The 27044-nt window shown below is 32.5% G+C and overlaps 6 protein-coding genes across 6 annotated transcripts; 3 read left to right on the top strand and 3 right to left on the bottom strand.

Moving 5' to 3' along the window:
* On the top strand, positions 1–756 carry LOC9307050 (histone H2B.9). Its single transcript, XM_002873015.2, has one exon. It carries the CDS (start codon positions 155–157, stop codon positions 551–553), a length of 399 nt encoding a protein of 132 aa, XP_002873061.1. The 5' UTR covers positions 1–154; the 3' UTR covers positions 554–756.
* A 6164-nt stretch (positions 757–6920) lies between these two features.
* On the top strand, positions 6921–7453 carry LOC9307049. Its single transcript, XM_021022661.1, has one exon. The coding sequence runs from the start codon at positions 7079–7081 to the stop codon at positions 7307–7309; it is 231 nt and encodes a 76-aa protein (XP_020878320.1). The 5' UTR covers positions 6921–7078; the 3' UTR covers positions 7310–7453.
* Positions 7454–10724: 3271 nt separating this feature from the next.
* On the bottom strand, positions 10725–13875 carry LOC9309128 (short-chain dehydrogenase TIC 32, chloroplastic). Its single transcript, XM_002870932.2, has 8 exons — positions 13657–13875; positions 13289–13520; positions 12134–12213; positions 11879–12032; positions 11723–11801; positions 11525–11609; positions 11382–11428; positions 10725–11259 (listed from the first exon to the last, which is right to left on the bottom strand). The coding sequence occupies exons 1-8, from the start codon at positions 13772–13774 to the stop codon at positions 11059–11061; spliced, it is 996 nt and encodes a 331-aa protein (XP_002870978.1). The 5' UTR covers positions 13775–13875; the 3' UTR covers positions 10725–11058.
* Positions 13876–17339: 3464 nt separating this feature from the next.
* On the top strand, positions 17340–19177 carry LOC9307048 (THO complex subunit 4B). Its single transcript, XM_021022758.1, has 5 exons — positions 17340–17686; positions 17822–18004; positions 18095–18163; positions 18247–18485; positions 18742–19177. Exons 1-5 carry the CDS (start codon positions 17498–17500, stop codon positions 18932–18934), a joined length of 873 nt encoding a protein of 290 aa, XP_020878417.1. The 5' UTR covers positions 17340–17497; the 3' UTR covers positions 18935–19177.
* A 227-nt stretch (positions 19178–19404) lies between these two features.
* On the bottom strand, positions 19405–22146 carry LOC9309127. The gene is made up of 9 exons (XM_002870931.2): positions 21819–22146; positions 21645–21733; positions 21421–21565; positions 21191–21308; positions 20232–21103; positions 20003–20084; positions 19858–19916; positions 19730–19787; positions 19405–19651 (listed from the first exon to the last, which is right to left on the bottom strand). The coding sequence occupies exons 1-9, from the start codon at positions 21870–21872 to the stop codon at positions 19617–19619; spliced, it is 1512 nt and encodes a 503-aa protein (XP_002870977.1). The 5' UTR covers positions 21873–22146; the 3' UTR covers positions 19405–19616.
* A 3151-nt stretch (positions 22147–25297) lies between these two features.
* On the bottom strand, positions 25298–26977 carry LOC9309126. Its single transcript, XM_002870930.2, has 4 exons — positions 26599–26977; positions 25985–26272; positions 25725–25901; positions 25298–25634 (listed from the first exon to the last, which is right to left on the bottom strand). Exons 1-4 carry the CDS (start codon positions 26782–26784, stop codon positions 25542–25544), a joined length of 744 nt encoding a protein of 247 aa, XP_002870976.1. The 5' UTR covers positions 26785–26977; the 3' UTR covers positions 25298–25541.
* Positions 26978–27044: the final 67 nt, after the last annotated feature.

The raw sequence follows: 27044 nt of genomic DNA, 5'->3' as shown, positions 1-27044 counted from the left end.
CACGTCAGCGATCCATGCCATATTTCAGGATCCAATTATATATCATTCAACGAAACGTATAAATTCAAAACCGAAACCCTCAAAAATCATCATCATCATCATCATCTTTCATTGCCCAGAGAAGTATCAATCACAATCGATCAATCTCCGATTAATGGCACCGAAGGCAGAGAAGAAACCGGCGGAGAAAGCACCAGCACCAAAGGCGGAGAAGAAGATCGCGAAAGAAGGAGGAACGAGCGAGAGTATAAAGAAGAAGAAGAAGACGAAGAAGAGCACGGAGACGTACAAGATCTACATTTTCAAGGTATTGAAACAGGTTCATCCAGATATTGGAATCTCTGGTAAAGCAATGGGAATCATGAACAGTTTCATCAACGACATCTTCGAGAAACTCGCTCAGGAATCGTCTCGTCTCGCTCGGTACAATAAGAAACCGACGATCACGTCTCGTGAAATCCAAACCGCTGTGAGACTTGTTTTGCCTGGTGAATTGGCTAAGCATGCTGTCTCTGAAGGAACCAAAGCCGTCACCAAATTCACAAGCTCTTAAAGATTAGATCTAATTTTATTTATCGAAATTATAGATTATTGTTCTGTCTTTTGATCAAATCTTCGATCTTTTATGATGATACCTGAATAATAATCCATTGTTCATATGAATTCTTTTTCGATTAAAGCTTCGATTTTTCTGATTCTGTAGACCTATTTCATTGCTATTCGTAAGATTGATATAAGATTAGAATCTATATGAAACGTTGCATTTCTTATTTCTGAACATGACACATTGTTTACAAGTTAGAGATGTTATGTTCTGTCTTTACTGAGAGATAGAAACATTAGAGAGATTTCAGTTTATACAGAGGAAGAAGAACTATGGCTTCTTAGGAGATTTGGTAGCCTTTGATGGTGACTTGGGACTGCTTTGTAGCTGCTTTTTCAGACTTCTTTGGGAGGAGAATTGGGTTTTTGTTTGGTAAAACACCACTGTGTGCGATGGTTACGCCTTTGAGAAGCGTCCCTAGCTCCTCGTCGTTACTCACTGCTACGGTTCTTTTTGTTAACTCTTGCAGCGTACCCGCAAGCTCAAGAACCTAAATCAACAACATATATAAAGGATCAGGCTTGGAAACATAAAGATAGTAGCATTCGTCGAAAAGATTAGTCTGCAAGATTTTGAACATCCTAGAGATTACTGTGAGAAGTCAATTCAAAAGATGGGTTCTGGACATTTGTTGATCTGTAACATGCACATCAATCCAAGTTATTTGCAATGTAACACATCGATTCTGAGAACGGTGATACATGTTTCTCAAGGTACCTCAATGAAGTACTTGCAGATGATTTATTTAGGTGTTCAATTTTACAGCCTCACGTGATTATCAATGGAAGAATCAAGAATTGAGAAACCGTTTTAAATCTATTTGCTTCCCGAGAAAATCCTAAGGAAGAACATTCTTATCTTTGCTTTTTTCTAGGTAAATTAAGTTAACGGCTAGATTATCAACGATTCTAAAGCAAAAGGTCAAGATGATTTATTTAGGTGTTCAATTTTACAGCCTCACGTGATTATCAATGGAAGAATCAAGAATTGAGAAACCGTTTTAAATCTATTTGCTTCCCGAGAAAATCCTAAGGAAGAACATTCTTATCTTTGCTTTTTTCTAGATAAATTAAGTTAACGGCTAGATTATCAACGATTCTAAAGCAAAAGGTCAAAAAAGAAAAAAAACAACTCAATTAACGGCTAGATTATCACCGACCTAAGCTCTAAACTTTCACAAACCTAAATGAAAAAAGGAAACAACGCACAAGCGTAAAAAAAAATGGAAACTTGGAATCCCAAAACACACAGTCTACCCTATAAATATAGTATCGCGTCTCCTCTTTTTCTCTATCTAATCGTTTTAGTATAATCAAAAACCAGAGAAACACAGAGAGAGAGAGAGTTATAAAGTGAGAATGACTGCAATTTCATGCTTTGATTTTGTAGCATTATCTTCTTCGCTCGATTCTTGCTTGCGTTGCTTATATTTCATCTTTGGCTCCAACGCTTATTATTTGTTGTGGGTTTTTTCGTTGCTCTTTGACGGATGAGGATGATTCATCTTCGTTTACAAATCACTCCCATCTCTTATGTGGTGTCGAGACATCGCAGTCTCTCTCTCTCTCTAACCAGCACAAAGTCAAAGAAACTCTACGAAGAATACTACTCTGAGCGTGATGGATGCTCTGCTTCTCCGTCTACGGAGATGGCGACGGTGATTCGTTTGCCGGTGAGTGGTGATCCTATAAAGCCCAACAACAACAATTCCAGCCCACTAAAACAGGTCAATTTTTCCAGCCCTTCTCTTTTTCTCTTTTTTTTAATGTTTTTTTTTAAATTGTTTTTTTTTTTAAAAAAAACTTAATAACTAAAAATAAAACTAAGTTAAAACAAAATTAACACATAAAATTTAAGAAAATAATACTTTTAACCAAAACCACGTTAATTTCACTATTACTTTCTAAAAATTAGTTCAAGTGTTAAATTTTAAAAACGTCGAAACTAACCGCGCCTAGGCATCCTGTCCTTAGTTGGTCCGTAAGCTTTGGTGTTCGAAGTTCGGCATGTTTTCACGTAATATAGATTTAACACTTAAACTCATTTTAAAAAATTAATAATAATTTTCATTAAAATTTAAAACAAATTTAACATTTAAACTTTAAGAAAATAATGTTTTTTAACCAAAACCATGTTAATTTTACTATTACTTTTTAAAAATTAGTTTAAGTGTGAAATTTTAAAAACGTCGAAAACTACCTGCGCCTAGGCATCATGTCCTTAGTTGGTCCGTAAGCTTTGGTGTTCGAAGTTCGGCATGTTTTCACGTAATATAGATTTAACACTTAAACTCATTTTTAAAACTTAATAATAATTTTCATTAAAATTTTAAACAAATTTAACACTTAAACTTTAAGAAAATAATGCTTTCAACCAAAACCATGTTAATTTCACTATTACTTTTAAAAATTAGTTTAAGTGTAAAATTTTAAAAACGTCGAAAACTATCCGCGCTTAGGCATCCTGTCCTTAGTTGATCCGTAAGCTTTGGTGATCGAAGTTCGGCATGTTTTCACGTAATATAAATTTAACACTTTAACTCATTTTTAAAAATTAATAATGATTTTCACTAAAATTGTAAAAAAATTTAACACTTCAACTTTTAAAAAATAATGCTTTCAACCAAAACAATGTTAATTTCACTATTACTTTAAGTGTTAAATTTTAAAAACGTCGATAACTAACCGCGCCTAGGCATCTTGTCCTTAGTTTGTCCGTAAGCTTTGGTGTTCGAAGTTCGGCATGTTTTCACGTAATATAGATTTAACACTTTAACTCATTTTTAAAAATTAATAATGATTTTCACTAAATTTTAAAAAAATTTAACACTTAAACTTTTTAAAAATAATGCTTTCAACCAAAACAATGTTAATTTCACTATTACTTTAAGTGTTAAATTTTAAAAACGTCGATAACTAACAGCGCCTAGGCATCCTGTCCTTAGTTGGTCTGTATAAGCTTTGGTGTTCGAAGTTCGGCATGTTTTCACGTAATATAAATTTAACACTTAAACTCATTTTTAAAAATTAATAATGATTTTCACTAAAAAAAATTAAAAATTAAACACTTAAACTTTTAAAAAAGAATGCTTTCAACCAAACATTAATAATGATTAAACACTTAAACTCATTTTAAAAAATTAATAATGATTTTCACTATTACTTTTTAAAAATTAGTTTAAGTGTTAAATTTTAAAAACATCGAAAACCATCCGCGCCTAGGCATCATGTCCTTAGTTGGTCCGTAAGCTTTGGTATTCGAAGTTCGGCATTTTCACGTAATATAGATTTAACACTTAAATTCATTTTTAAAAATCAATAATAATTTTCACTAAAATTTTTTAAAAAATTAACACTTAAACTTTTTAAAAATAATGCATTCAACCAAAACCATGTTTATTTCACTATTACTTTTTAAAAATTAGTTCAAGTGTTAAATTTTAAAAACGTCGAAAACTAACCGCGTCTAGGCATCATGTCCTTAGTTAGTCCGTAAGCTTTGGTGTTCGAAGTTCGGTATGTTTTCACGTAATATAGATTTAACACTAAAACTCATTTTTAAAAATTAATAATGATTTTTACTAAAATTTAAAACAAATTTAACAATTAAACTTTATGAAAATAATGTTTTTAACCTAATCCATGTTAATTTCACTATTACTTTTTAAAATTAGTTCAAGTGTTAAATTTCAAAAACATCGAAAACTAACTGCGCCTAAACATCCTGCCCTTAATTGATCTGTAAGCTTTTGGTGTTCGAAGTTCGGCATGTTTTCACGTAATATAAATTTAACACTTAATTCATTTAATTAATAATGATTTTCACTAAAATTTTAAACAAATTAAACACTTAAATTTTAAAAATATAAAGCTTCGAGTAAAAATCGATGAAATTGTGATAATTCCGACGGAATCAAAAGTTGATATGAATCAGGAATTTGATACCTCAGCTGCAAGATACTCGAGGACGGCGACGAGATAGACCGGAGCTCCGGTACCAACACGCTCAAATAACGACCTTTCTTAAGATACCGACCGATCCTACCGACAGAAAACTATAGACCGGATTTAACCGACTATGAAACCGGTTTCCGGTTTCTTCTTATGACCTCCACCACTTCTTCTTCTAGCGGCTCCTTTCTTCACTTTGGTTCCGGAATCCATGGCTTGCCTTACTCTGATACGGCGAGAAATTTGATTTGATTCTGATTTTGATCTGACCGGAGAATATGCAAACAGAGGAAGAAAGAGAGCTTTGGCGTAAGATAGCAAAAGAGGTTGGTTGGTTGGTTGGTTTTGTCAGTTGATGAATGTTAGCTTTTGGATTGAAAGTGAATCAACGGCTATGATTGCTGATTTGGCAATCTTGGTTTCAATGATTTTTTCACATTAAAAGAATTAATAGATATAATATTTATGAAAAGTTTTAAGCATTGAATAATATTTTCTAAATTATTCTGAACCTATTTTTAATTTTTTAATAATTCTTCTCAATTTATATATGTGAAATTTTGGAGAAAAACAATGGTAGAATTTTTTGAAACAAGATACTAAATGCTACTTTAGAAATTATTGAAAATTATACTTATACATTATGTATTGCTTGGATGTTTGTATATATTGGACACTAAATCAGTGTCACTGATTTACTGGACACTGATGATCTATCGAATTTACTAACTAGATATCGAACGAATTTCCATATTATGTATCCACGTGTATATGTAAGTATCAATGTCCATAACTCTTCATGTGATATATCTATACCTCTTTATTTGTGGGCTTCACAATGTATTCACCAACCATATCCCACGAATTTATCATTTGTAATAGCATATTAACATTTCACAACTCAACCAAAACATATTTCGTACTCTTCACCTTACATTTCACAAAGAGAATCCATATCATACAATCGTTCACATGTATTACTCTTTGTTATTGTTCAATAAGCAAAAACTTGTAATCTTTAAAGAGTTGATGTTGGAAAACAAAACTAAAAAAAATGATATTTCATATATTTTAGATATTTCTTTTGACCAAAAAGAATATGTACCAACAATCACTAATTATATCTACTATTTTTATAACAAATATCAGCAATATACGTCTTGTAAAATCACCATCTTTTTGTCTCATTCCGATCTATCTTATCAACTAGAAATTTCAGACACGGAAAATTAAATATATGTTTGCATTCGTGTCGTATGCATGGCTCTATGGAACGTATAGTAAGTATAACAACATTAAATTCCAACGAGACTGACATCTCCTCACATGGGGGAGAAATGTTTGTCCTCTAGACAAGAAAAGTAAAAGAAAATACAATAATTTGGGTTCTTAATTTATTTCTGTTGACAAAGCTTATCGGAAATTTAAAATATTTTTTAAAAAATAAAAATAATAAGATCTGTCAGACCAATTATATATATGAATTCTCATCAAATGCAATGAACAATTTTGTTTCCACTAAATGCAATGAACCATGATGGTTCTTGGAGAGGTTTTACATTTAATTGCAATTAACTTTTTCAACATTATGAGATTGCTGAAGTAAAGACTATTCAAATACAATTAATGGTGCTTATTAAATTCTGTATCTCCCTCACCACATGGAATCATGTATGTGATGGATACATTGTAGTAACTTATTTTACCTAGAAAAATAATACTTAAAATACAAAATTTTGGTCAATCTTAATTATAGTTTACCAAACAAAAGGTAAACTTTTAAGGAACTGGTGTAAATATACTTTTTTTTTCCTTGTTAAAAAAAGTATAATTCATAATTTTATATCTGAACCATTTGACCATGCTCAGAACATTTACTGAACCATTTGACCATGCATTGAGATATTATTCTTACTACTTAGGAAAGAGTTTACAGCGCACATAATTAAAAAAAAAAATTGATAAGAAGATTTGATCTTCCTAGTTTATATATTAAAACACAGTAAGAGATGACATAATATTTATGAACGATATAGTGGTAAAAAAATAAACAGTACAAAATAGATGGTAATAATGCTTATTTGATTGATATAAAATATTCAAGCGGTTGATTGTAAAAGGTTTATAATCAAAGTTATAAACGAACACGAAATCCACATTGTGTAAAATCTATTGTACTAAATGAGCTTTTATTTTGCTACATGATTTTTCTAAAACATAAAGTCTATGCTAATTTCTTCAAATTATATGACATCCAAAATCATGTTTCATTTACTTTTTTTTTTTTTTCATGTTAGTAAAACTAACTTTCCATTCTTTTAATATACTAGGATTTACCAATACATGCTCTCAATTCGGATAATCACTGTCTACCTAAGACATTTGTTTTTTCACCCTCTTTATATAAACAGTCCCTCTCTATCTCCCGATCTCATCACTCACACAACAATCTCTCTATCTCTCTCTCTCTCTCTCCTCTTATCTCTCTTTTCCCAATCCTTTTTGTCTGAATCTGTAGCTAACCATGTCGGAGAGACCAAGCCGTCACCAGAGAAGACCTTCTCAGAGCGTTTTTCCGATCTCCCTTGACGATCTCTCCGATATCTCTCTCGCAGCAAATCCTCCCTCCTCCGTTCCTACTAACCCGCCGCGCCACCAGATCCCTCTGCCGTCTCCGGCAGCTCCTCCGGTAAACCGTAGCAGCAATGACGACAATGCTAGCAAGGATCACAAAGGGAACGCCTCTTCTAATTAATTAATATTGCTTTTTTCTTTGTTTTTTAATATAAGTTTCAGCCTTTTAATTATCGCATAAGCCTCTTTTCTCTTAATAATCAGATTTTGTCTTTCTTTACTCGTGTATGATAAATGAATCAATCGTAATTTCGTATTTCGGGTTTATGGTATTGACTATTGAATGAAGAATAACATTATTTCGTAACGAAATCTTAATTAAACTTAAACAACTGTTTGGTTATGACAACAAAATTACTGAACAAAAACTGAAATTTAGAATTAATTTTTTTCATGTAACTGTTAAGAAAATACAAGTATCGATTTATTTCTTAGAATCTAATATGTTACGGATGGACCTTATGGTTGACGTTGACCGCGAGATCCGTGGGTCTTCTATATTGAAAGATGGAAAAGGCTTTGAAGTACTACAACAATAATATTAAAATAAAAATAGACGCAAACATCAACAAGATTGATAATATATATAGATATTTAAAATTACTCAACAGTCAAATATTTTAAATTACTTTTTAAACACTTAATTACTAATTTCTTATGTGTAAAATGATGATATTTTTCAAAATTTCAGTTGCATATTCAAACTATATATTTTATTGATTTGACTAATTAGTCAACATAAGTTTTGGTTTCAAAGCTGACAATATAATATTTTTGACAAATATTAATATTCGAGTTTCTACATATAATAGATAAGCGATAAAAATATGTTGGAAAAAGAAGAAATATAGTTGATGTCTCCATTGAGTTATATGCATATACCTAAAGATCTTTTTATTTTGTCTTTTAAATGCCAAACGAGAATAGTACATAATTTAATTTAGAATGATTTAACCAAACGAAGCGTATAAGGGTTAGCCAAACTTAAAATCTAGTTTTTATTCAATAAAATGCCCAAATGCGCAGAATGTCTTTACATTTTTCTGTTTCCTATTTTTCCATGGCCTTGTAAACAGTAACCAGAAAATTTGACTTTAGTTTAGTTCATTGTTCAATGAATTTAAATACAAAATATATCAATATGATTTGTAGACAACTCATTCGAATTTTAGAAAAAGTGTGAACTAATTTTCGAGGATAGTTTAGTTGAGAGATGTCTTATCCTATAAAGGTATTATTGAGTAAACAATTATATAAATGTATATATAACGAAATTATAAGATCAAAAAGATGACATTGAATTAGAATTATTGACTTCATATGGCCAGTGGTTTTGGTCGCTATAAAGATTCATTATTTGCTGAAAAAATGAAAATTGTAATCTTTCGTCTGAATAATAAATAATGTTGCTAGTTTGTTTTTTTTTTTTTTTTTTTTTTTTTGGCAAATGTTGCTTTATTGTTTTATACTTCCTCTGTTTCATAAAAAGTATATATCGTTCTGGAATTATTTCTCTGTTTCAAAAAATTTATCGTTTTGTTATAAACCATATGGATGGACTCCATAACCGGCCCAATGCCCATTAGATTTTATCTCCTTCTATGTGTTTTCGTGTAAACTCATATATATACTCACTTATGTGTTAATAAAATTACACAGTTTATAACACGTTTTATATTTTTAATGCAATTTTTATAACTAATTTCTAAATTTGGCATTTATCCAAAACTAAAATCTTTTATATTTAAATTATTAAGATTATATTAAATACATATATGTTTATATATTTAATTCATTTTTGAATATGTGTGAAAAGTGTCAAAATGACACTTTTTGTAAAACTGAGGGAATACTATCCTCTTTTGACGGAAATTTATTAGACGGAAAAAAATATTTATAAAATGATTAAAATGGATCCATTTACCAGAAAAAAAAAAAAAAAAAAAAGTGGATCCAATTTTAGCGGGAGAAGAGTGGCTAATGCAACGGACAAGATTCCGTCGGTGCTCCCAAAGGCAAATTAAACAAAAAAAAGTCGTGAAAAAGTAAATTAAAGAAGTAAATACATCCAAATTTTTTTTTTCTGACATAAATATTATTGCCATCGATCTGACGTTTTGTCTGTCTCCGATGAGTCTGTTTCTTTTTATCCACAAAATATGTTTTAAGACCATTATTACGATTGACTGAAAAAGTAACTGAAATCATAATAAACAATTAAACATCTCTTTATATCCCCCAATGAGTCAATAAAGGTAAAAGTCCAAAGGACAAAAAAAGGTGAAAAGACCCAGTTACCGAAGCCACAAACTCATTAATAAATTCAGTTATTTTGTTTAATTAGCATGGGGTTTTGTCAATAACATGCAATCTGTTGGATTTAATTATGGATTACCACACAATACTACTTCAAAGTAAAAACCTATATCAAGTTTTTTTGCATAAAACAAAAGTTTTTGGGTACATGTATATATCATTTATACTCCCTCCGTTTCAGTTTAGTTGTCGTTTTAGGATTTAAATTTTGTTTCATAATAGTTGTCGTTTTAGGTTTTCAATGCAAATGTTTGGTGAAAATTCCAGTTTTATCCCTACTGTTTTAATGTTTTGGCCAATGAATTTTTTTATAAAATATACTAATAAAGGGTAAAACAGAAAATTTAATGTTTTTCTTAATTTGTGTGAAAAAACCTTAAACGACAACTAAAACGAAACGGAAGGAGTAATAACTTAACTCAATGGAGACATCAATTATCATTTTTTAAAACATATTTTTCTGGCTTTCTTATTAAATGTAGAAATTTGAATATTATATTTGGTAGTCGTGACTCAGCCAATTTCTCAATCTCCACTAAAGATGTGTTTCGAAATAGTACATCTTTCAAAATAAATACATTTTTGTATAGAAAAATAATATATATGCTTATACAACTTCCGAAAAAGATCATATTTGCATATTTCATTCCAAAAAAATAAGATCATATTTGCATATATATATATATATATATATAGTATTAGTTTTTCAAATCTGTCCCAATTTCCCAAATAAAAAACAGGAAAGAAAAAAGTATGGAAACGTGTGACCACGTGGTGAATCACGTTGTAATGGGCCCGGCCCAACATAATACCGTTATACGGTTATAGTATGTCGTTAAATTTCCTGTTTTTTTTTCTTTTATTAAATAAAAGATGAAATTCCTGACCAGAATATTTTAGTTCGTACTTTCATTATAAACCGGAACAAACCGAAATTCAAACTGCACGGAGGCAAAATGAAACCGAATTAACCCATCTGAATGTCTGTTTTCACCAAATCTTCTTCCTTGTACTGGCTCTTTAATGCTACTTAATTAAGATAATGAATGCTTAACTACTTAATTGAGTATATTCTTGATGTTTTTAAATATCTCTCTCTGATTGCATCTTAGTCAAAACTCTGTTTCTTGACCTCCCATGGTCCATGGAGGCTATTTAAGGCATTGGTGATGGAGAACTAGACTCTCAAGTCATCTAATCTTCAACTATGACACAATATATTGCCAACAAACATTTCCGATATCGGTTACTTAAACACACACAAACAAATTTACTCTTCTCTTTCTTGTTTTTAGCTCTTAGGTTAGAGACACTGATTATCTATGGAAAAATCAAGTGATGGACAACACTTTTTTTTTTTTTTTTTTGTATTGTCCATACTATGAAATGATTGACGCGGTTACATATTCACTCGATAAAATATTTAAGCATATAACAATGCCTCTAGTTACCATATGATAAGGTGGAAAGAAACATCACACTCTCTACTTCTTCTGACATTACTTTTGTTTTCACTCTTAGGTAGGTAACAAACAACAAGAACACCTTAGAGATTTAAGTGGTGTCACCGAAACCGAGGTAGTTCTTTTTAGAAACCGAGTTAATGAGCTTAACACTGAAATCCCAGAGTTTCTGCGCCAAAGTTTCATCTCTAGCAAGTTTGCTTGGAGTGACTTCGTTGCAATCAGCAAAGTACTTTCCTGTTACGCCCTTCACACTTGGATGCAGAGCAACATAACATGTTGTAGCTGCTCCCTGTCAACATCACATGGACCATCAAAATATTGTTCTTATATTCATTTTTATTCAGTAACATAGTCATAGAGTTAGATCTTGAATTTGGCTTAGTCTTAGGATTCTTTCTACTAGTTTAGTACCTGAGGTATATTTTTCCACAAGTAGAAGCTGAAAAACTTCAAGAACCCTGTGAAGAAAGGGAACTAAAATAAATACTAGCGAAAATAAAAAGGAATAATTTGAAGAGAAACAGAGAAATTAAGAAAATAATGTGAAATCTTACTCATTAAAAGAGCAGTGTGTTGGAAGAGATTGGTGAGAATGAGACCAGGGTGAACTGAATTTGCTGTTATGTTTACTCCTTCTTCCTACCAAACAATGTCCCCAAAAATATTTTGAGTTTTTATTTTCTTAAGTGTATATGAATTTGAGATAGTACCAAACACGTTGATATATGTGTTTGTGTGTGTGTGAAGGCGACCTGAAGTTGACGGGAGAGCTCATTAGCATGCAATATATTGGCTAGTTTCGATTGTCCGTAAGCTCGTTTATCCGAGTAACTGAGAGAAAAAAGAAGAAGATGGTTATAAGATGCAATGGGATTTCGGAACAAGTCAACAACTATAGAATTTTTTACCTGCAAATGTCATTGATGCTGTCGAATTGGATTCCTTCTTGGTAAGTATAGATATGAGCCACAGATGATACATTCAAAATCCTTCCTTCAACACCACTGCTTTTAGATGTGTTCTTCATTGTGTCCAAGAGCAAGTTTGTCAACAGAAAATGACCTATATAGTATATAATTCAATACTTAAAATTTCAATATTTCGGGTTTAGTTTCTGAAACTAAATGTCTTAACTTGTGTTTAAATTTAAATATATGAATTACCAATGTGATTTGTAGCAAACTGCAATTCGATTCCATCTTCAGAGAGTTGGTATGGACAGAACATTACTCCTGCATTGTTTCTGCAAACACCATTTTTGTACAAATGTTATAGATATACATAACTCTGTTACAGTTTTAAATAAATAATATGCACCTTTTTCTTACCAAAAAAAAATTAAAAACAGAAAACATTTTTTCTTGCTATAAGTAGTTAATAGATCTCCGTGTATTTGGTATTAATCCTTGTTCAAAAAGTCGGTCTCCGCGGCCGAGAAATCGCCGGAAAACCGCTCGGCGGCACCCAGCCGCCGCGATTTTAGTAAACTCGGCCAAAAAATCGGATCTGTAAAAAGCTCACTTTTTTTTGTTAAATTTAAGTTGAAAATCGATTATTTATGATTGGATCTATAATCTTGAGTATAAATATACTGCAAAACCGTTCAAAAAATTGTTAAAAACGCAAAAAAAAAATCAGGTTAGCGTTTTAGGGTTGTGGCTGCGCAGCCAAAGGAAGAAGAAGAAGTGAAAATACCTATTTTACCCTCTAAAGTGAATAGATCAAAAAATAGATGCAAAGTTTCGAACCCATGGCATGTGACACGTTTAACAGGGCTTTAACCACTACACCACCGGCACTTTCAACAATTTATCTGCTGATACTATGTATAAATACAATATTATTAGATATAAGACCTAAAACTAATCCCCGATTAATCCCCGTGTAATCTCCGATTAATTGATTAATCGCTAGGCCTACCTTCACCGCCCGACTAGCGCCTAGCGATTTTTAAAACATGGGTATTAATAAATGGTACCACATTGTAAAGTAACATTGATGTTGTCAAAACAAGAAAGCAGAAAGTAAAATGTTTGGCGCGAAAATAATGTCTTTTACTCTTTTTCACAGCATTAAACATCAAAAAAGAAAAGTTGGATAAATAATTATTGGATGTCGTTGTTTATTACCTAACTTAACTAACGTAAATAATAGTACTACAATAACAGAGGAATGGTAACAAAAACAGTGTTAATTAACGTTGTTAATGTGGAAACCATTCAAAGACTGTTATTGTCATAAAAATCAATAATTCAAACGCTAAAAAAAGGCGGTCCAAACGCTTAAAACTGAAAGAGAGGGAGAGAGTGTGTGTGTACATGAGGAGATTGAGAGGAAGATGGAGGGCATGAAATTCACGAACAAAGGCTTTGATGGATTTGAAGGAAGAGAGATCTAAGTGAAGAAGAGTGACACGTGCGTTTGCGTTTTGTTTGAGAATCTCAGTTTTGGCGTTTTCTGCAGCTCCCATGTTTCGGGCACCGATCACCACATGAACACCTCTCTTCGACAGCACTCTCGCTGTCTCCATACCTATTCCTCCTGTCCCTCCTTTTTACAATAATAATCAATCACATATATAATTACATTAGCAATGAATAATAAAAAGGAAAAAAGATCTTTAATCAAGAAAAAAAAATGAATGATAAAAACATAGCAGTGTAAATGCATATGTGTATATATGAACCTGTGATGATTGCAGTGAGATTAGTTGCATCAATCCCTAGAGTAACCTCTTCAGCTGTTGAAGCTGAACCAAATCCACTTGGTCCTCTTCTTCCTGTGATTAGTGAATATAATCCCATTTTTATTAGATTAACCTTTCTTTTTTTAATGGTTTTAATAGATGTAGCCCTCAAGAACCAATGTGGAAGAGAGATAGAGAGAGAGAGACAAAAGAAGAAGAAGAGAGGTTTAGGAGAATAATATGGTACGTACCATGAAAGAATCATATTTATAAGTGGCAAAGAGTCATTAATGCATTTTTTGGTACCTTCTAGTTTCGTAGACCTTATTGTGTGAATCTATCCATGAATTATAAATACACATTAAACCCATCCCCACCAATATTGAATATAGATATGTACAGTAATATTATTGTATATTTTAGTTTTTTGTGGCGGTCCATAGTGCATGCACTCGAAATCTAATTAAGAAGAGTTCGTATTTCTCTTTCGATCGAGAGAAAAAAAACTCGCTATTCTCAACTTAAGCATGTCTATTTCTCAATAAGTTGTTGTTAAGGTCTCTAAACTTTTTAGTCATTTTTCTCTTGAAAACCCTGCTATTGGTTCTAAATTGCCGACAATGGCGATTGTTTTCCCTCTCTTATTATTCGAAAATGTTACTTTACCATATAAGTTTATTAATCTTTACATCATTTACACATTTTGTATGTTTTTTTTTTTTTTTTTTTTTTAAATCGTTTGCTATCAAACACGTTAATGTACGTTGGTAGTAGTGTCCCTTCCTTTTTTGGGGGTAATTAATGTCCTCTCGTTTTTCGAAGATTACAACAAAAGAATATCATTTGTGTGTATAGAAAAATGAACATAATCTAAGTAAACATTACATTTGGGGATTGATGATTAATCCCAATTTTTGGTATTTAAAAAAAAAACTGGAGTGTATTAAGGTGACTAAGCTATTGAAAAACTAAATGTTGAATCAAAATATAGGGTTGACCAACTTATTAATGAATGGTTGGTGAGAAGCCGTTGGTTACTATACTGAGTTTTCAGCTACTTGACATCCTCCTTTCTTCACATGTTTCCAGTGAATGTATTACCACTTACCCAAATCCCTCCTAATATATAGGCGAATTTCATTTAATTAACCATCTAATTAGTTTTCAATTTTTCTTCAACACTTAGGGAGGTTATGCAACTAAAGCAATGACTTTAGTCTAAACCAACAAACTCAAAGTGGTTTGGGTTGGTTTCTTTCATGTAGAGAATGCTATAAAACTAAGTAGTTGGTCTCTTTCTAAATCGAGAAAAATGTTCGAATTCAAATGATGCGAGATAGAAACTTATTTCGAGCAGCCAAAACAAATTACATTGGAGTTCTAGATAGTTCAACGAAGTTTCTACTTAAACTATAAATCATTAAAAATTATAGCCAAGAGCTAGCAAAAAATTTATATGTAACAATCTTATGTCATGAAAGAAAAGGCTGTCTTTTATAAAGATTTTTTTTGACAAGAAAAAGATATTTCTTTATTGCAAACATAAAGCGTACTTTTCAATTAAACAATACTATGAGGAACACAAGTATGGTTAAACCGAGATTCGAACATGTAGTACATTTGTTTGTGTTAGTTTAGTCGTTTTTTTTTTTTTTTTGAATAAAATGTAAAATTTATTCGAAAAAAACGTTTTTACATCAAGTGCAACGTTTGGTTAAAAGGTTCATATACAACGTTTGGTTAGTTTAGTCGTTGCGTAATCATCCATATTCAAACTTGATAGAAAATGAAGAAGATAAATCTAACATAACAATTGTCGTACAAATTCTAAATAAATGAGAGCATTAATCTTATAAAGAAAATCATTAAAACGTAACTCTCTACTCAAGAATCCTTCATCAGTCGTTTACAAAGTTTTTGACCGGCAGTTAAAGAAAGCTTTATTTGGATAAAGAAACAATACAGAATGTATTAAATTAATTCATAGCCCGTGCTCATAGATATCGATGTTCCTTTCACATCCCGTTTCCAAGTTCAGAGAATCCAACTACGAGATTTGGATCTTTCTTTTTTTTGCCTTGCAAAATTGATTGCTGAGAGAGCCTCATAATGATATAGTTAGGTGGTAGATTTACACAAAGGTACTCACACACCACTATCGAGATTAATGCCATATTTATTATTGTTATTATTGTTTCAACATACTAATTCGTGATTTAACAATCAAAAGCTATAATTCTATCATTTTTCACACAAATTAAGAAAAGTAAACAAATTTCATTTATACCCCTTATTAATACACTAAATAATACCTTATTTCTAATTAATAAGCTAAAATAGTAGGAATAAAAAGGAGAATTATTCTTTAAAACTGCATTGAAAACACAAAACGACATTCTTTGTAAAATGAGATTAAAACCTTAAAACGACATTCTTTGTAAAATGGAGGGAGTATGATGTAAAACTGATAGTTGAACAACTTGTCGTACGTGGTAGCTGAGAGTATTTTTTTCAAAGTTGAAGTTAATTTAGCGATTAATGTAAGAGGTATCACATATTCAAGAATCAATCCAAAAACAACTTGTTAAGAACACAATGAACAACGAGTGAAATTGGTTTATCACACTTGTCATGCAAATTTTTGTTTGGCATGCAACGAAACAAATCTAATAGAATAGACCAACTACATTTATAACTACTTGAGTAAAAAGAAAAAAAGAAAGAAAAAACAGAAGTGGTTATAACGCTAGATCTAATACCTATTAGGATAGTCGAATTATATAAATAGAATAATGAAGGCATTTACTATGATCTATGGTTTTAGCGGCGGGAGTGGCTCATTGTGTGGGGAAGTGATGCGACCATGTGATCAGCCCGCTAACGTCTAACGATATTGACTATTTATTTCCTTATATCAAAGTAAAAAACTAATAATATTATTGACACAAAAGGCACTAATATTATTATTAATATGTAACGGTTATTATTCCATGGATCTATATATGAAACATTTTCTGTTAACCACATTGTATTTTCATTGATATTTTAGTGGTTTATACTAGTAGTGTTGATGTGTCACATTCGAATTAAAATCCGTATATTATATACCAAAAAAAAGTTCACTTAACGATTACAAATTTTATTCTTTGTCTGTCTTAATAGGTCCATGAAACAAGTATTTTTGTTAAATAGCGACGCAAAATGTCTTTGCCATATTTGAGTTATAACAAACAAAAATAAATTGACTTACTAATATTATAAATATGTGAATGTACGTAGTGATAATACATACACTCACATACTACTACATACAGTGCCCATACAGGTAATGCGTGTGCTTCACATGTACTTGGCCACAGCTTTGATTATGACATTGGCCGGAGAAAAATAACGGAAATTAAAGAAAATATAATATATACGCCGGAAAATTAGTGGATAATGCCACTGAATATTTATGACTTCAAGAGGCCCATTAGCTAAAAGTAAGCGTGGCATTTGCCGTAATTCTTCCCAACAAAATGGTTTATTAGTCTCAACATAAAAAGAGAGGAGAGAAACTTGGTGGGTTTTGTTGGGAATTGTTTGGGCCGTAAATATTTATGATTCCAATTGGCCCATTAAGAACGGAAGGTCTATTTAGTAAAAAGTAAGAGTTTAGGGCAACAAAACAATATTTACTAAAATTGAGGTGTTTATCGTAATTCTCCGAGAAGATAATACTCGTAGCTCTCTCTCTCTATCTCGCGGTGCGTTGTTGTGAATTTTCCTCTTTTCAAATCTCACAGCAACAAAACCCTAGATACTTGCTCTACTTGATATCGGAGAAGAAGATCCGGCGAAGATGTCAGGTGGCTTGGATATGTCACTTGATGATATCATCAAATCTAATCGAAAACCTACTGGATCTCGCGGCCGAGGAGGCATTGGTGGTGGTAATAACACCGGTGGTCGCGGTGGTTCCGGTTCCAATTCCGGTCCGTCTCGTCGATTTGCTAACCGCGTAGGAGCCAGAACGGCGCCGTATTCAAGGGTCAGCCATTGATTTTTTATCTCCCTTTACCTTCTTCCTTCAAGAATCAGAGAATTCCTTTTAGGGTTTTTATGAAAAAAAAATTCAAAAAAAAGTTGAGATCTTTTTTCGTTTCTTCTTTGACGAACAAAACAGCCGATTCAACAACAAGCTCATGATGCGATGTGGCAAAACGATGTCTTTGCGACTGATGCGTCTGTGGCGGCGGCTTTTGGGCATCATCAGACTGCTGTTGTTGGTGGTGGCTCGTCCATCGAGACTGGAACTAAGCTCTACATTTCCAACTTAGATTATGGTGTCTCCAACGAAGATATCAAGGTTTGTGCTTTACAAGTTTATTATAGTTCCAGTCTTAATTAGCAGAAAGATTGTGGCCCTTTCCTGATCTTGAGCTGGATTTGTTTGTAGGAGCTTTTTTCTGAGGTTGGTGACCTTAAGCGGTATGGGATTCACTATGATAGGAGTGGAAGATCGAAGGTACTTGATAAGCTTTATAGTGCTTCAGTGATTTGTTTATCGAATCGCCTTGTCATGTTCAAACCTAAAAACGATGCTTTCAGGGTACTGCTGAAGTTGTTTTTTCGAGGCGCGGTGATGCCTTGGCAGCTGTCAAGCGTTACAACAATGTTCAATTGGATGGAAAACTGATGAAGATAGAGATTGTTGGGACTAATCTTTCAGCTCCTACTCTTCCCCTTCCTGCTCCAGCTCAGTTTTCTTTTCCTACTAATGGGATACTTGGGAACTTTAATGAGAACTTTAACGGCAATTTCAATGGGAACTTCAATGGAAACTTCAGGTTTGTCTTGTTTCCTGTCTTGTTCACCATGGAATCTTCATAATATCAATAATATCATTAGCTAGGGTCTATTAATCAATTGCAAAGTCAAGTTTTTTTACTTTCAATTTTCATTGAAATGGCTTATGTTTTGGTCTTGAGTTAGAATCTTGATAAAATATTTTTTTGGTTAGGCTGGCGTTAGCTAAGTGGATTCTGATAGGTTGATTACACGGACCCTTGTATTAAATATTTTGGATAACCTGTTATGCAACAGGGGCAGAGGAAGAGGTGGTTTTATGGGGCGACCTCGTGGTGGTTTTGGCGGTGGTAATTTCCGAGGAGGTAGGGGAGCTAGAGGACGTGGTGGTCGTGGCAGTGGTGGAAGAGGACGTGATGAAAACGTATCTGCAGAGGATCTTGATGCTGAATTGGACAAGTACCACAAAGAGGCAATGGAAACAAGTTAGAAAGGGGAGACTAATCCTATTGCATGCCTACATGTATTCCTTCCCTTAGTGCACGATATGCTTTTGTATTAGTATGATCTTTAGATTGATGTCAATGGGTCTGACCTTATCAGAGGTTTAGCTATTTTTTTCTTCTCTATGTGAGCTTTTTAGCTTTTGCAGTTGAGTTCAGAGAAACAGCATTGTGTGTACCGTGGAACTCAAACTCCTCTAAAGTGTTTATTCGAAACATCATTCCATCTACTGTCTGTTGCTATAGTGTTTTAAGGCTTTAAGCAGATGGTGAAGCTGGGAACGTTCTGATGGCAGAGCACAGTGAATTCACAGCATTGTTGGCTTATTTTTTGGGCAGCCTATGAGGTCTTCAGAGATTTTGGTTGAACAATGTTAATGTGGTAGTGTATGGTTTTAAATGAAGATAAATCTCATATTATTTCATCCACAGAACAAAATTTATCCAGATTCTGTAATCATTATAAGCTTTGGCATTAAGTTGTAGTTCCAAATTTTTGAGTTTGGTCGTTGAATAAATTCATAGATATTATTAAACAATAGAAAAAGCAAAATAAATATTACTAAGCTAGAAATACTAAGAGAGTTTCACGACCCAACAAATTGATTACAGGGTCAGAGACCATAACACCTAATTAATTACCAAAGTTTGATATAGTTTATGTGATTTTCAACTTCTTGGCTTTTGAGAATTCGATCCTTTTCCTATCAAGAAGAAGACAGAAAAAATTTGTATTATATAGTGAAGCCCCTTTGCATCAAAAACAGCTTTATAGAACGAACCTTTAGATGGAGTGGAGTTAGTCTCACTCCCATCCTTTACTTGGATAAGGTTCCGATCCTGCAAAACCAGACAATGTTAAGACTTTGTTCCCATGGTTGATGTAGTGTTCAAGTATCCAATCACAAACCATATCATAAACAGGAATTTGGTTGCGCCAAAACTCTAGTGATGATACAAGCACCCTTCCTGCATAACATTAAACAAAAACCCTTTTAACTAAATGCTTTCAGCAGAGCCCTTTGGAAGTGAAGAAGTTCTACTCTCTAATTAACCTGATCTTGACCGTTTCTGTCCCACTGAATCAGTAGACGCCGCATTGGTCTTCTGCTTCTTCACTTCTTTTTCCGGTGTTACCTTTGAATTACATAACAACAAGAGCATCAAGTACTATTAACAAAAACATGAAAATCAGAGGATTATTGGTTGAAAAGTATCATTATGATTCATATTTGAATTGATGATAACCAGAATGTAAGAGGTGACAAAAGGGGAAGTGGTTACCTCCACATCAAAGTCGATTTTCCTCTTTATTTTTTCCCATGACAAGTTTTCTTCAGCTTCTTCAACTTGAGACCTCGACTGATTCATAGGCTCTACCACATTGCTGTCACTTTGAAGGGTCTTCTCACTTTTCCTTGATTTTCCTTTCTTTCCAGGCTTGCTACTATTAATTAAGTCCTTCGACAGGGGATCTTGAGATGCCTTTGTTACCTTCACTCTACCTTTTCGCTGTTCTGACGGCAGTGATTCTTTAGTAGCATTCTTACTTTTCTTCGATATTCCTTTCTTTTCAGATTTGCTACTCTTGTCTAAATCTTTAAGCAGGCATTGTGGAGATGCTGTCGTTCCCAGTACACCTTTTCGCTGTTCTGGAGTCAGTGATTCTCCAGTAGCACTCGCACTTGTTACTTTATCAACATTATCTGCACCGGTATACTTAATACCACATCCAACCGCTGGCGATATCACATTATTATCGATAACTTCGCACTCATCTTTTTCTACATCACTGCTCTTAGCCTTAATTAAACGTTCACTACCATGAACTCCATCATTAGTACAATTCTGGAGCTCACTGCCATCGAGTTTCCATTCGTTGTCTTCATTATTGATAGCCACACATCCATCTTTTTCTACATCACCGCTCTTAGTAGTGTTCTGGACATTACTCGATTCAAGTTTCCTTTCCTCCTCTTCACTTAGATGAAGAGACTTTCTCCTTGCAGTTTTTTTAGCTCTTGCTCTCGAACCATCTTTATCATTAATCTCTGTGATATCCGTCTCAGTCACACTGCTTTTATCTCTGCTCTCAGATGGATAATCCTCTACATTCCCGTTCGAGTACTTACATGGTGATAAAATGGGAGGACAAGCTGCAAAAGAAATCATAAAAGAACAATATTTCAAACACAGATGCATCACAAAAACACACACATAAAGACGTTGCTTCAAGTCCTAACCTTTATCGATTGTCGAAGGGACAGTATTAATATCAGTGCCACAAGAGTCTCCAAGAAAGCAACTGTTACAAAATCGTTCCCAACAAGGAGGAAATCCGAAGATGAATTCACGAGAAATCTATTCCCAAGACCAGACCACAGAACAAAAGAGAAAGAACAAATCAATACACATTTGTATTATTAGCTCTTTAATAGCTCAAGTTCCAACAAGTAAGCTATGTTTAGATTACCTCAGGGGTAAATCCATTATTAACAACGCGTTCTTTGTTAAGAAAACCACGGAGAGTTATATAGATTCCATCAGATGCTAAGAGTGTGAAAACATCCAAAGCTCTGATGATTGGGGAAGATTTAAACACACGCATTGCTCGAGTCCTATTAAGCCAAAATCGAAAAATTCAAAAACTAATCTCATACAGAAATTAAAATCGAAAAAGTCCAAGTCTCTTCTTACTCGACGGAATCTTCGAATCCAGCAACACCAAATCGTTTGCCGTCGAATTCCTTTGGACATTTAACCAACCACCAATCTCTCAGCACCACCTTTTTCATAAACCCAGATGAAAAAGAGGTTTTTAGAACACTGATTGAATCAAACACGAGGAAATTAAGTAAAAAGCTCACTCACCGTTTTCTGGAAATACGACTTCGAACCATCGTCGTCGGGATTTGGTTCCGCCATGGAGCTGGAAACTATCTCAATTGAGAAATAATCGGAACCCTAGGAGATTGTGGAGAAGAGTTCGTGAGATTTTTAGTGAGCAAATCGGAAAAGTTTTTAGGGTTTTTAACTGTTTGGAACAATGGGAATGAAAATTGCTTTGGCGGGGAAAACTTGATCCGGTTTAGATTACCAGTTTGGTTTAAAGCTTCTGCTGTGTGTATTTTTGTCCTCGATTCCTAGGTTCTAGATACGCCGGTTTAAATAACCGGTTTGGTTTAATCCTTGTGCAGTTTCTTCGGTTTTAATCCAATTTATTTTTGACGTATTAAAAATTAGCATTTTGATTTTTTAAAAACAAAATATTTGTTATTATTAAACTTAGTAAAATGAAATAACCTTATTTGAAATTAGTTTTTAGTCCAATTTATTTTTGACGTATTAAAAATTAGCATTTTGATTTTTTAAAAACAAAAATATTTTTTATTATTAAACTTAGTAAAATGAAATAACTTTATTTGAAATTAGTTTAAAATCAGAAAAAAGTCAAAAAAAAAATTAACTTGAAAAAACTTTGAAATGAAAACACATTTTGTATAGGCAAAAATATAGTTAAACAAATAGTTAACATAATAAAAATATTTGCAAAAAACTATAAAAATTAGTTTAAGTGTACATTACATGAAAATCGATTGAACTAAATAACATCTCTTACAGACCCGTACGATGAGACGAGATGCTTATCACGGTTTATTTTCTATGTATTAAAATTTAACACTTAGATTTTAAAAACAAATGTATTTTTACATACTGAAAACTTTAGTTGAAATAAAAAACTATTTGGAAAAAGAGTAAACAAAAAACCTTTGAAATGAAATCATTTTGTATAGTCAAAAGATTGTTCAAAAATAGTTTACATTATAAAAATATTTGCAAAAAACCATAAAAATAGTATAGGTGTTAAAAATTTACATTACATGAAAATCGGTTGAACTAGTAACATCTCTTACGGACTAGTAGAATGGGACGGGATGCTTAGTCCGTTTTATTTTCAATGTAATAAAATTTAACACTTAGATTTTAAAAACAAATATACTTAATATAATAAAAACTTTAGTCAGAATAAAAAATATTTGGAAAAAAAAGAGTAAAATTTTTAACTTGAAAAAACCTTTGAAATGAAAACATTTTGTAAAGTCAAAAATACTGTTCAAAAATTTTTACATCTACTATACATTTTTGCAGCAGTTTTTGGCGTACCCAAATCGGGTCAAATTTGTTTAATTTTGACCCGGAAATCTTCAATCGGATCTTTCCTTAAATTTTGGCAAAATTAAAAAACGAAAATAATTAATAAAATCTAAAATATATATACTTTCTCAACTAATTACTATATTTAAACGCTTTATTTATGGTATATTCTCTACGATTTTTATAGATAAAGAAATCAAATATGATGATTTAATGCTAATATAACAAATTTGCACTAATTTCCTAAAACCTCTCTACCTAATTTAAACATAAATATATGATTCTTATTTCACTTTTATTTGATCTTATATTTATATTATTTTAAATTATTATAAAATATGTAAATAGTTAGTAAATTTTAGTTTTTTTTTTTCTGCATATGTTACAATTCAAATTTTTTAAAACGGACATATATTACTCAATCGATGAATAAAAATATGTGTGTAATCTATATTAACATTTTTAAGAACAAATTGAGCATTTAATCATGTCGTTATTTTATTCAGACCCGAAATTGAGTCATTCGGATCTTTCTTTAATTTTTACAATTATCTAAAATGGGACAGTATATCACCGGTGAAATCCTAATTAGTATTTTAAGATACAATTATAAATTGTTTTTACGGGTTGGTCCAAAAACACACACTAATTTAAAAATATACATGGAAACTATTTGAAAGCAACTTTCAAATTAACTCGAATTATATGACATTTAAATAAAAGTGTTATTAAAAAAATAACAAAATGATGTTTAATTTCATTTTAGATTATATGGTTGGATGGGTTTGGGTCAATATTAATACGAGACAATATACCACAGGTGAAATCCTATAAATAACAAATCAAAATACAATTATACAATCTTAAACACTAAACAAAACAAATACAACTTAAATTTTTTTATTTTAGATACAACGCATGTGACCCGCGTTATACAACAAAAAATATTATATACAATAAATTCATCAATTTATAAAAATAAAAAAATCAAATAATTAACCCGCGGTGTACCGCGGGTCATATCGTAGTAATAAAAATATTTGTAAAAACCATAAAATTAGTCCAAGTTTTAAATTTACATTACATGAAAATCGGTTGAACTAATAACACCTCTTACGGACCCGTAGGATAGGACGGGATGCCTAGTCCGATTTGTTTTCAATGTAGTAAAATTTAACACTTAGATTTTGAAAACAAATATATTTATATAATAAAAACTTTAGTTAAAATAAATAATATATGCAAAAAAACGGTAAAACATATTTTTTTTTACTTAAAAAACCTTTGAAATGAAAACATTTTGTATAATCAAAAATATTGTTCAAAAAAATAGTTTACATAATAAAAATATTTGTTAAAAACTATAAAAATTAGTCTAAATGTTAAATTTACTTTACATGAAAATCGGTTGAACTAGTCACACCTCTTACGGACCCGTAGGATGGGACGGGATGCTTAGCTCGATTTATTTTCAAACACTTAGATTTTAAAAACAAATATATTTTAAAATCTATATATATATATTTTATACAATAAAAATTTTAGTTATAAATAAAAACATTTGAAAAAAAAAGCAAAACGTGAAAAATAATTTTACGAAAAAACCAGTGAGAAAAAGAAACTAGGGCCTAACCCATAAAGCGGGCGGCCAACTCGACCCGCGGGAATACATAGGCCGACTTATTTAGAAATTCATTTAAAATTCGGGAATACAGAATGGGCCGTGGCTATAAGCCCAGTTAATATCATGATTGGGAAGCGGATGCATTAATTTATAGTACATGTTCGAAGGACCTCTTCCTCCCACTAAACGGTGTGGGACTTATTGTTAGGCCGACTTATTTTTTATTTTTCAATAAGTCCAGTTTCCTTTTCTATTTTTCATGGATCGGGCCGTTGGGGTCCAAGAATACATACAATCGGCCCAATTCGGTACATTTGAAACTGTTGAATTCTAATGTTTTCGATGTGGGACGAAGTGAAAGTGTAATAACTAATCGAAACTACGAAAGTGTAATAACTAATACGAAACTACGAAAGTGTTTTTTGTCCCACATCCTAGAATTCGGAAATAAATATCTCTAATTATGATGGAGAATCTGAAGGATGCTTTACGTTTTATCTGCTCATGTTATTTCTGGAGGATGGCTTTGTTTTGGAACATTGCCCTCTTTCAATTGCTTAAAAAGAGTATCTTTGGCTCAGAAAAACATTTTGTATATAATATTTCAAATTCAACATTGGTCCACACACAAACACTAGGCAGTAACTTTCATCTATGAAACTAAACATTAATTATAAATAGATCTCCAACGTGCTCACAAACAGTTTCAGAAGAAGTCAGTACTTAGAAGACTTGGAAACTTCTTCTGAAGCTATAGAGAGATTCATGAGTCGCTCTGTTATACATAAGATTATGTAGTAAACAGTCATATAGTTTTAGTAGACGTCTGGAGGCAAATTCTCTGAGAAAGAAGTCTGTTGTTGTTGTTGTGACCGTTGAAGATGGAGTTTCATGGCGTAGTTGCTAAGCTGATGAATGATATTCACAAACGAAAACGAAGGGAAAATCAGTAAGATTGATGTTCAAGAGTTTCTAATTGCGTTAGGCAATTTAGTTACCTCTAGCTTATGAACTTGGTCTTGGTATTGCCCCACCACGCCTTTCAAATGCTGTACTTGTTTGGCCTTCTCTTCGTTTTCAGAGCTACGCTGGTGTTGATTCGCAATGACCCGCTTCAAGATTTGGTTATCATTGATCAAACTCTGTAGACTCTCCTTCAACGACGCATATTCAAGCTGCAATGAATTGGGAGAACTCTTTATTTGCTATCATCTAGACCCAAGAAAACCTGAGCATTATCAATGTCATCATTTTATACCTTGTTCGAGGCATTGGTGTTCTTTTTTATGATTATCTCTAAAGCTTCTAAGATCACTGCAACACGTCGCCTCATATCATCAACGTTTATCGCTTTTGCCATCTCGGATACAAGTCTATCAACCCATTTAGCTCCATCGATCATATCCTCATCCTTCCAACTTCCCACAGATCCATCAAATGAGCCAGCTTCTGTTCTGTCTGAATCCCCATTGAACAAAATTGAGCTTAAACTCTCTTTTGCCTCTTCAAACACGTAATTCTTGTTGCTCAGAACCTCTCTGACAAACTAATTCAAAATCCCACCAAAAACAAAGACTACATTAGCAACTAACTCCAAAAGATTTTTGTATCAAAACATAACCAGCAAGTTCCATTTTCACAACACAAAGTAACAAAGACTAATGTTGAATCAAGTTTCTCTGCAATGCAGGGATTTGGTTATTACAATGTTAATCTATAGTTCTCCTTTAGATTCAATAGTTGAAGACATATCAATCGATGGCTACACAAAACTGTCACCTAGGAACAATTCAATAGTATATGAAAAGAACAATTAGGAAAAATATTCATCAGTTAAAAATGGAAACTTTACTACGCAAATATTTAATGAACCTCAGGATCCATGGAAGGGAACATATGGATCAAAGATGCAAACGGGTCATCGGATCCAGACCCGACTTCAGATGAACGGATCGGCGATCCAAAGCTTGACCATTTGGATCTCTTATTCGTCGGGGATGATGAAGACCCGAAGAAATCGTCGTACCCGACCCGTTTACCGCAAACTCTTGTAGACATTTGTAACACCGAGCAATTATCCTAAAACCCCCAAAAGATTTTGACTTTTAACAAAAGAGGAAAACCCAAGAACGATCTGGGATAATTATCGATAAAACTTGTTTAAATCGATTCGGAAAGTTTTGTGATTTATATAAAAGGAGAAGATTTGCGTTAAGATGAATAGACAAGAGTGTAGACGTTCTGTGATGCGGTAATGTTCCCGACCGTCGTTAAAAGTATTGCAGTGAAGAAGAAAGACGACAACGACGAACAATACA

This window comes from Arabidopsis lyrata (assembly GCF_000004255.2).
Source record: "Arabidopsis lyrata subsp. lyrata unplaced genomic scaffold ARALYscaffold_6, whole genome shotgun sequence".
In the NCBI taxonomy this organism is placed as follows: Eukaryota; Viridiplantae; Streptophyta; class Magnoliopsida; order Brassicales; family Brassicaceae; genus Arabidopsis; species Arabidopsis lyrata.
This window is presented reverse-complemented; position numbering and strand designations above follow the sequence as displayed.

Coding starts and splice junctions, on each gene's coding strand:
- LOC9307050 (XM_002873015.2), top strand. CDS start 155: ATGGCACCGAAGGCAGAGAAGAAACCGGCGGAGAAAGCACCAGCACCA.
- LOC9307049 (XM_021022661.1), top strand. CDS start 7,079: ATGTCGGAGAGACCAAGCCGTCACCAGAGAAGACCTTCTCAGAGCGTT.
- LOC9309128 (XM_002870932.2), bottom strand. CDS start 13,774: ATGGGATTATATTCACTAATCACAGGAAGAAGAGGACCAAGTGGATTT. Junction 11,429..11,524: donor ACACACTGCTCTTTTAATGA/GTAAGATTTCAC, acceptor CTTTCTTCACAG/GGTTCTTGAAGTTTTTCAGC. Junction 11,260..11,381: donor TGTGGAAAAATATACCTCAG/GTACTAAACTAG, acceptor TGATGTTGACAG/GGAGCAGCTACAACATGTTA.
- LOC9307048 (XM_021022758.1), top strand. CDS start 17,498: ATGTCAGGTGGCTTGGATATGTCACTTGATGATATCATCAAATCTAAT. Junction 18,005..18,094: donor TCTCCAACGAAGATATCAAG/GTTTGTGCTTTA, acceptor ATTTGTTTGTAG/GAGCTTTTTTCTGAGGTTGG. Junction 18,486..18,741: donor AACTTCAATGGAAACTTCAG/GTTTGTCTTGTT, acceptor GTTATGCAACAG/GGGCAGAGGAAGAGGTGGTT.
- LOC9309127 (XM_002870931.2), bottom strand. CDS start 21,872: ATGGCGGAACCAAATCCCGACGACGATGGTTCGAAGTCGTATTTCCAG. Junction 21,734..21,818: donor AGTCGTATTTCCAGAAAACG/GTGAGTGAGCTT, acceptor TTTATGAAAAAG/GTGGTGCTGAGAGATTGGTG. Junction 20,085..20,231: donor AAATCGACTTTGATGTGGAG/GTAACCACTTCC, acceptor TGTAATTCAAAG/GTAACACCGGAAAAAGAAGT.
- LOC9309126 (XM_002870930.2), bottom strand. CDS start 26,784: ATGTCTACAAGAGTTTGCGGTAAACGGGTCGGGTACGACGATTTCTTC. Junction 25,902..25,984: donor ACACCAATGCCTCGAACAAG/GTATAAAATGAT, acceptor AATTCATTGCAG/CTTGAATATGCGTCGTTGAA. Junction 25,635..25,724: donor ACCAAGTTCATAAGCTAGAG/GTAACTAAATTG, acceptor ATCATTCATCAG/CTTAGCAACTACGCCATGAA.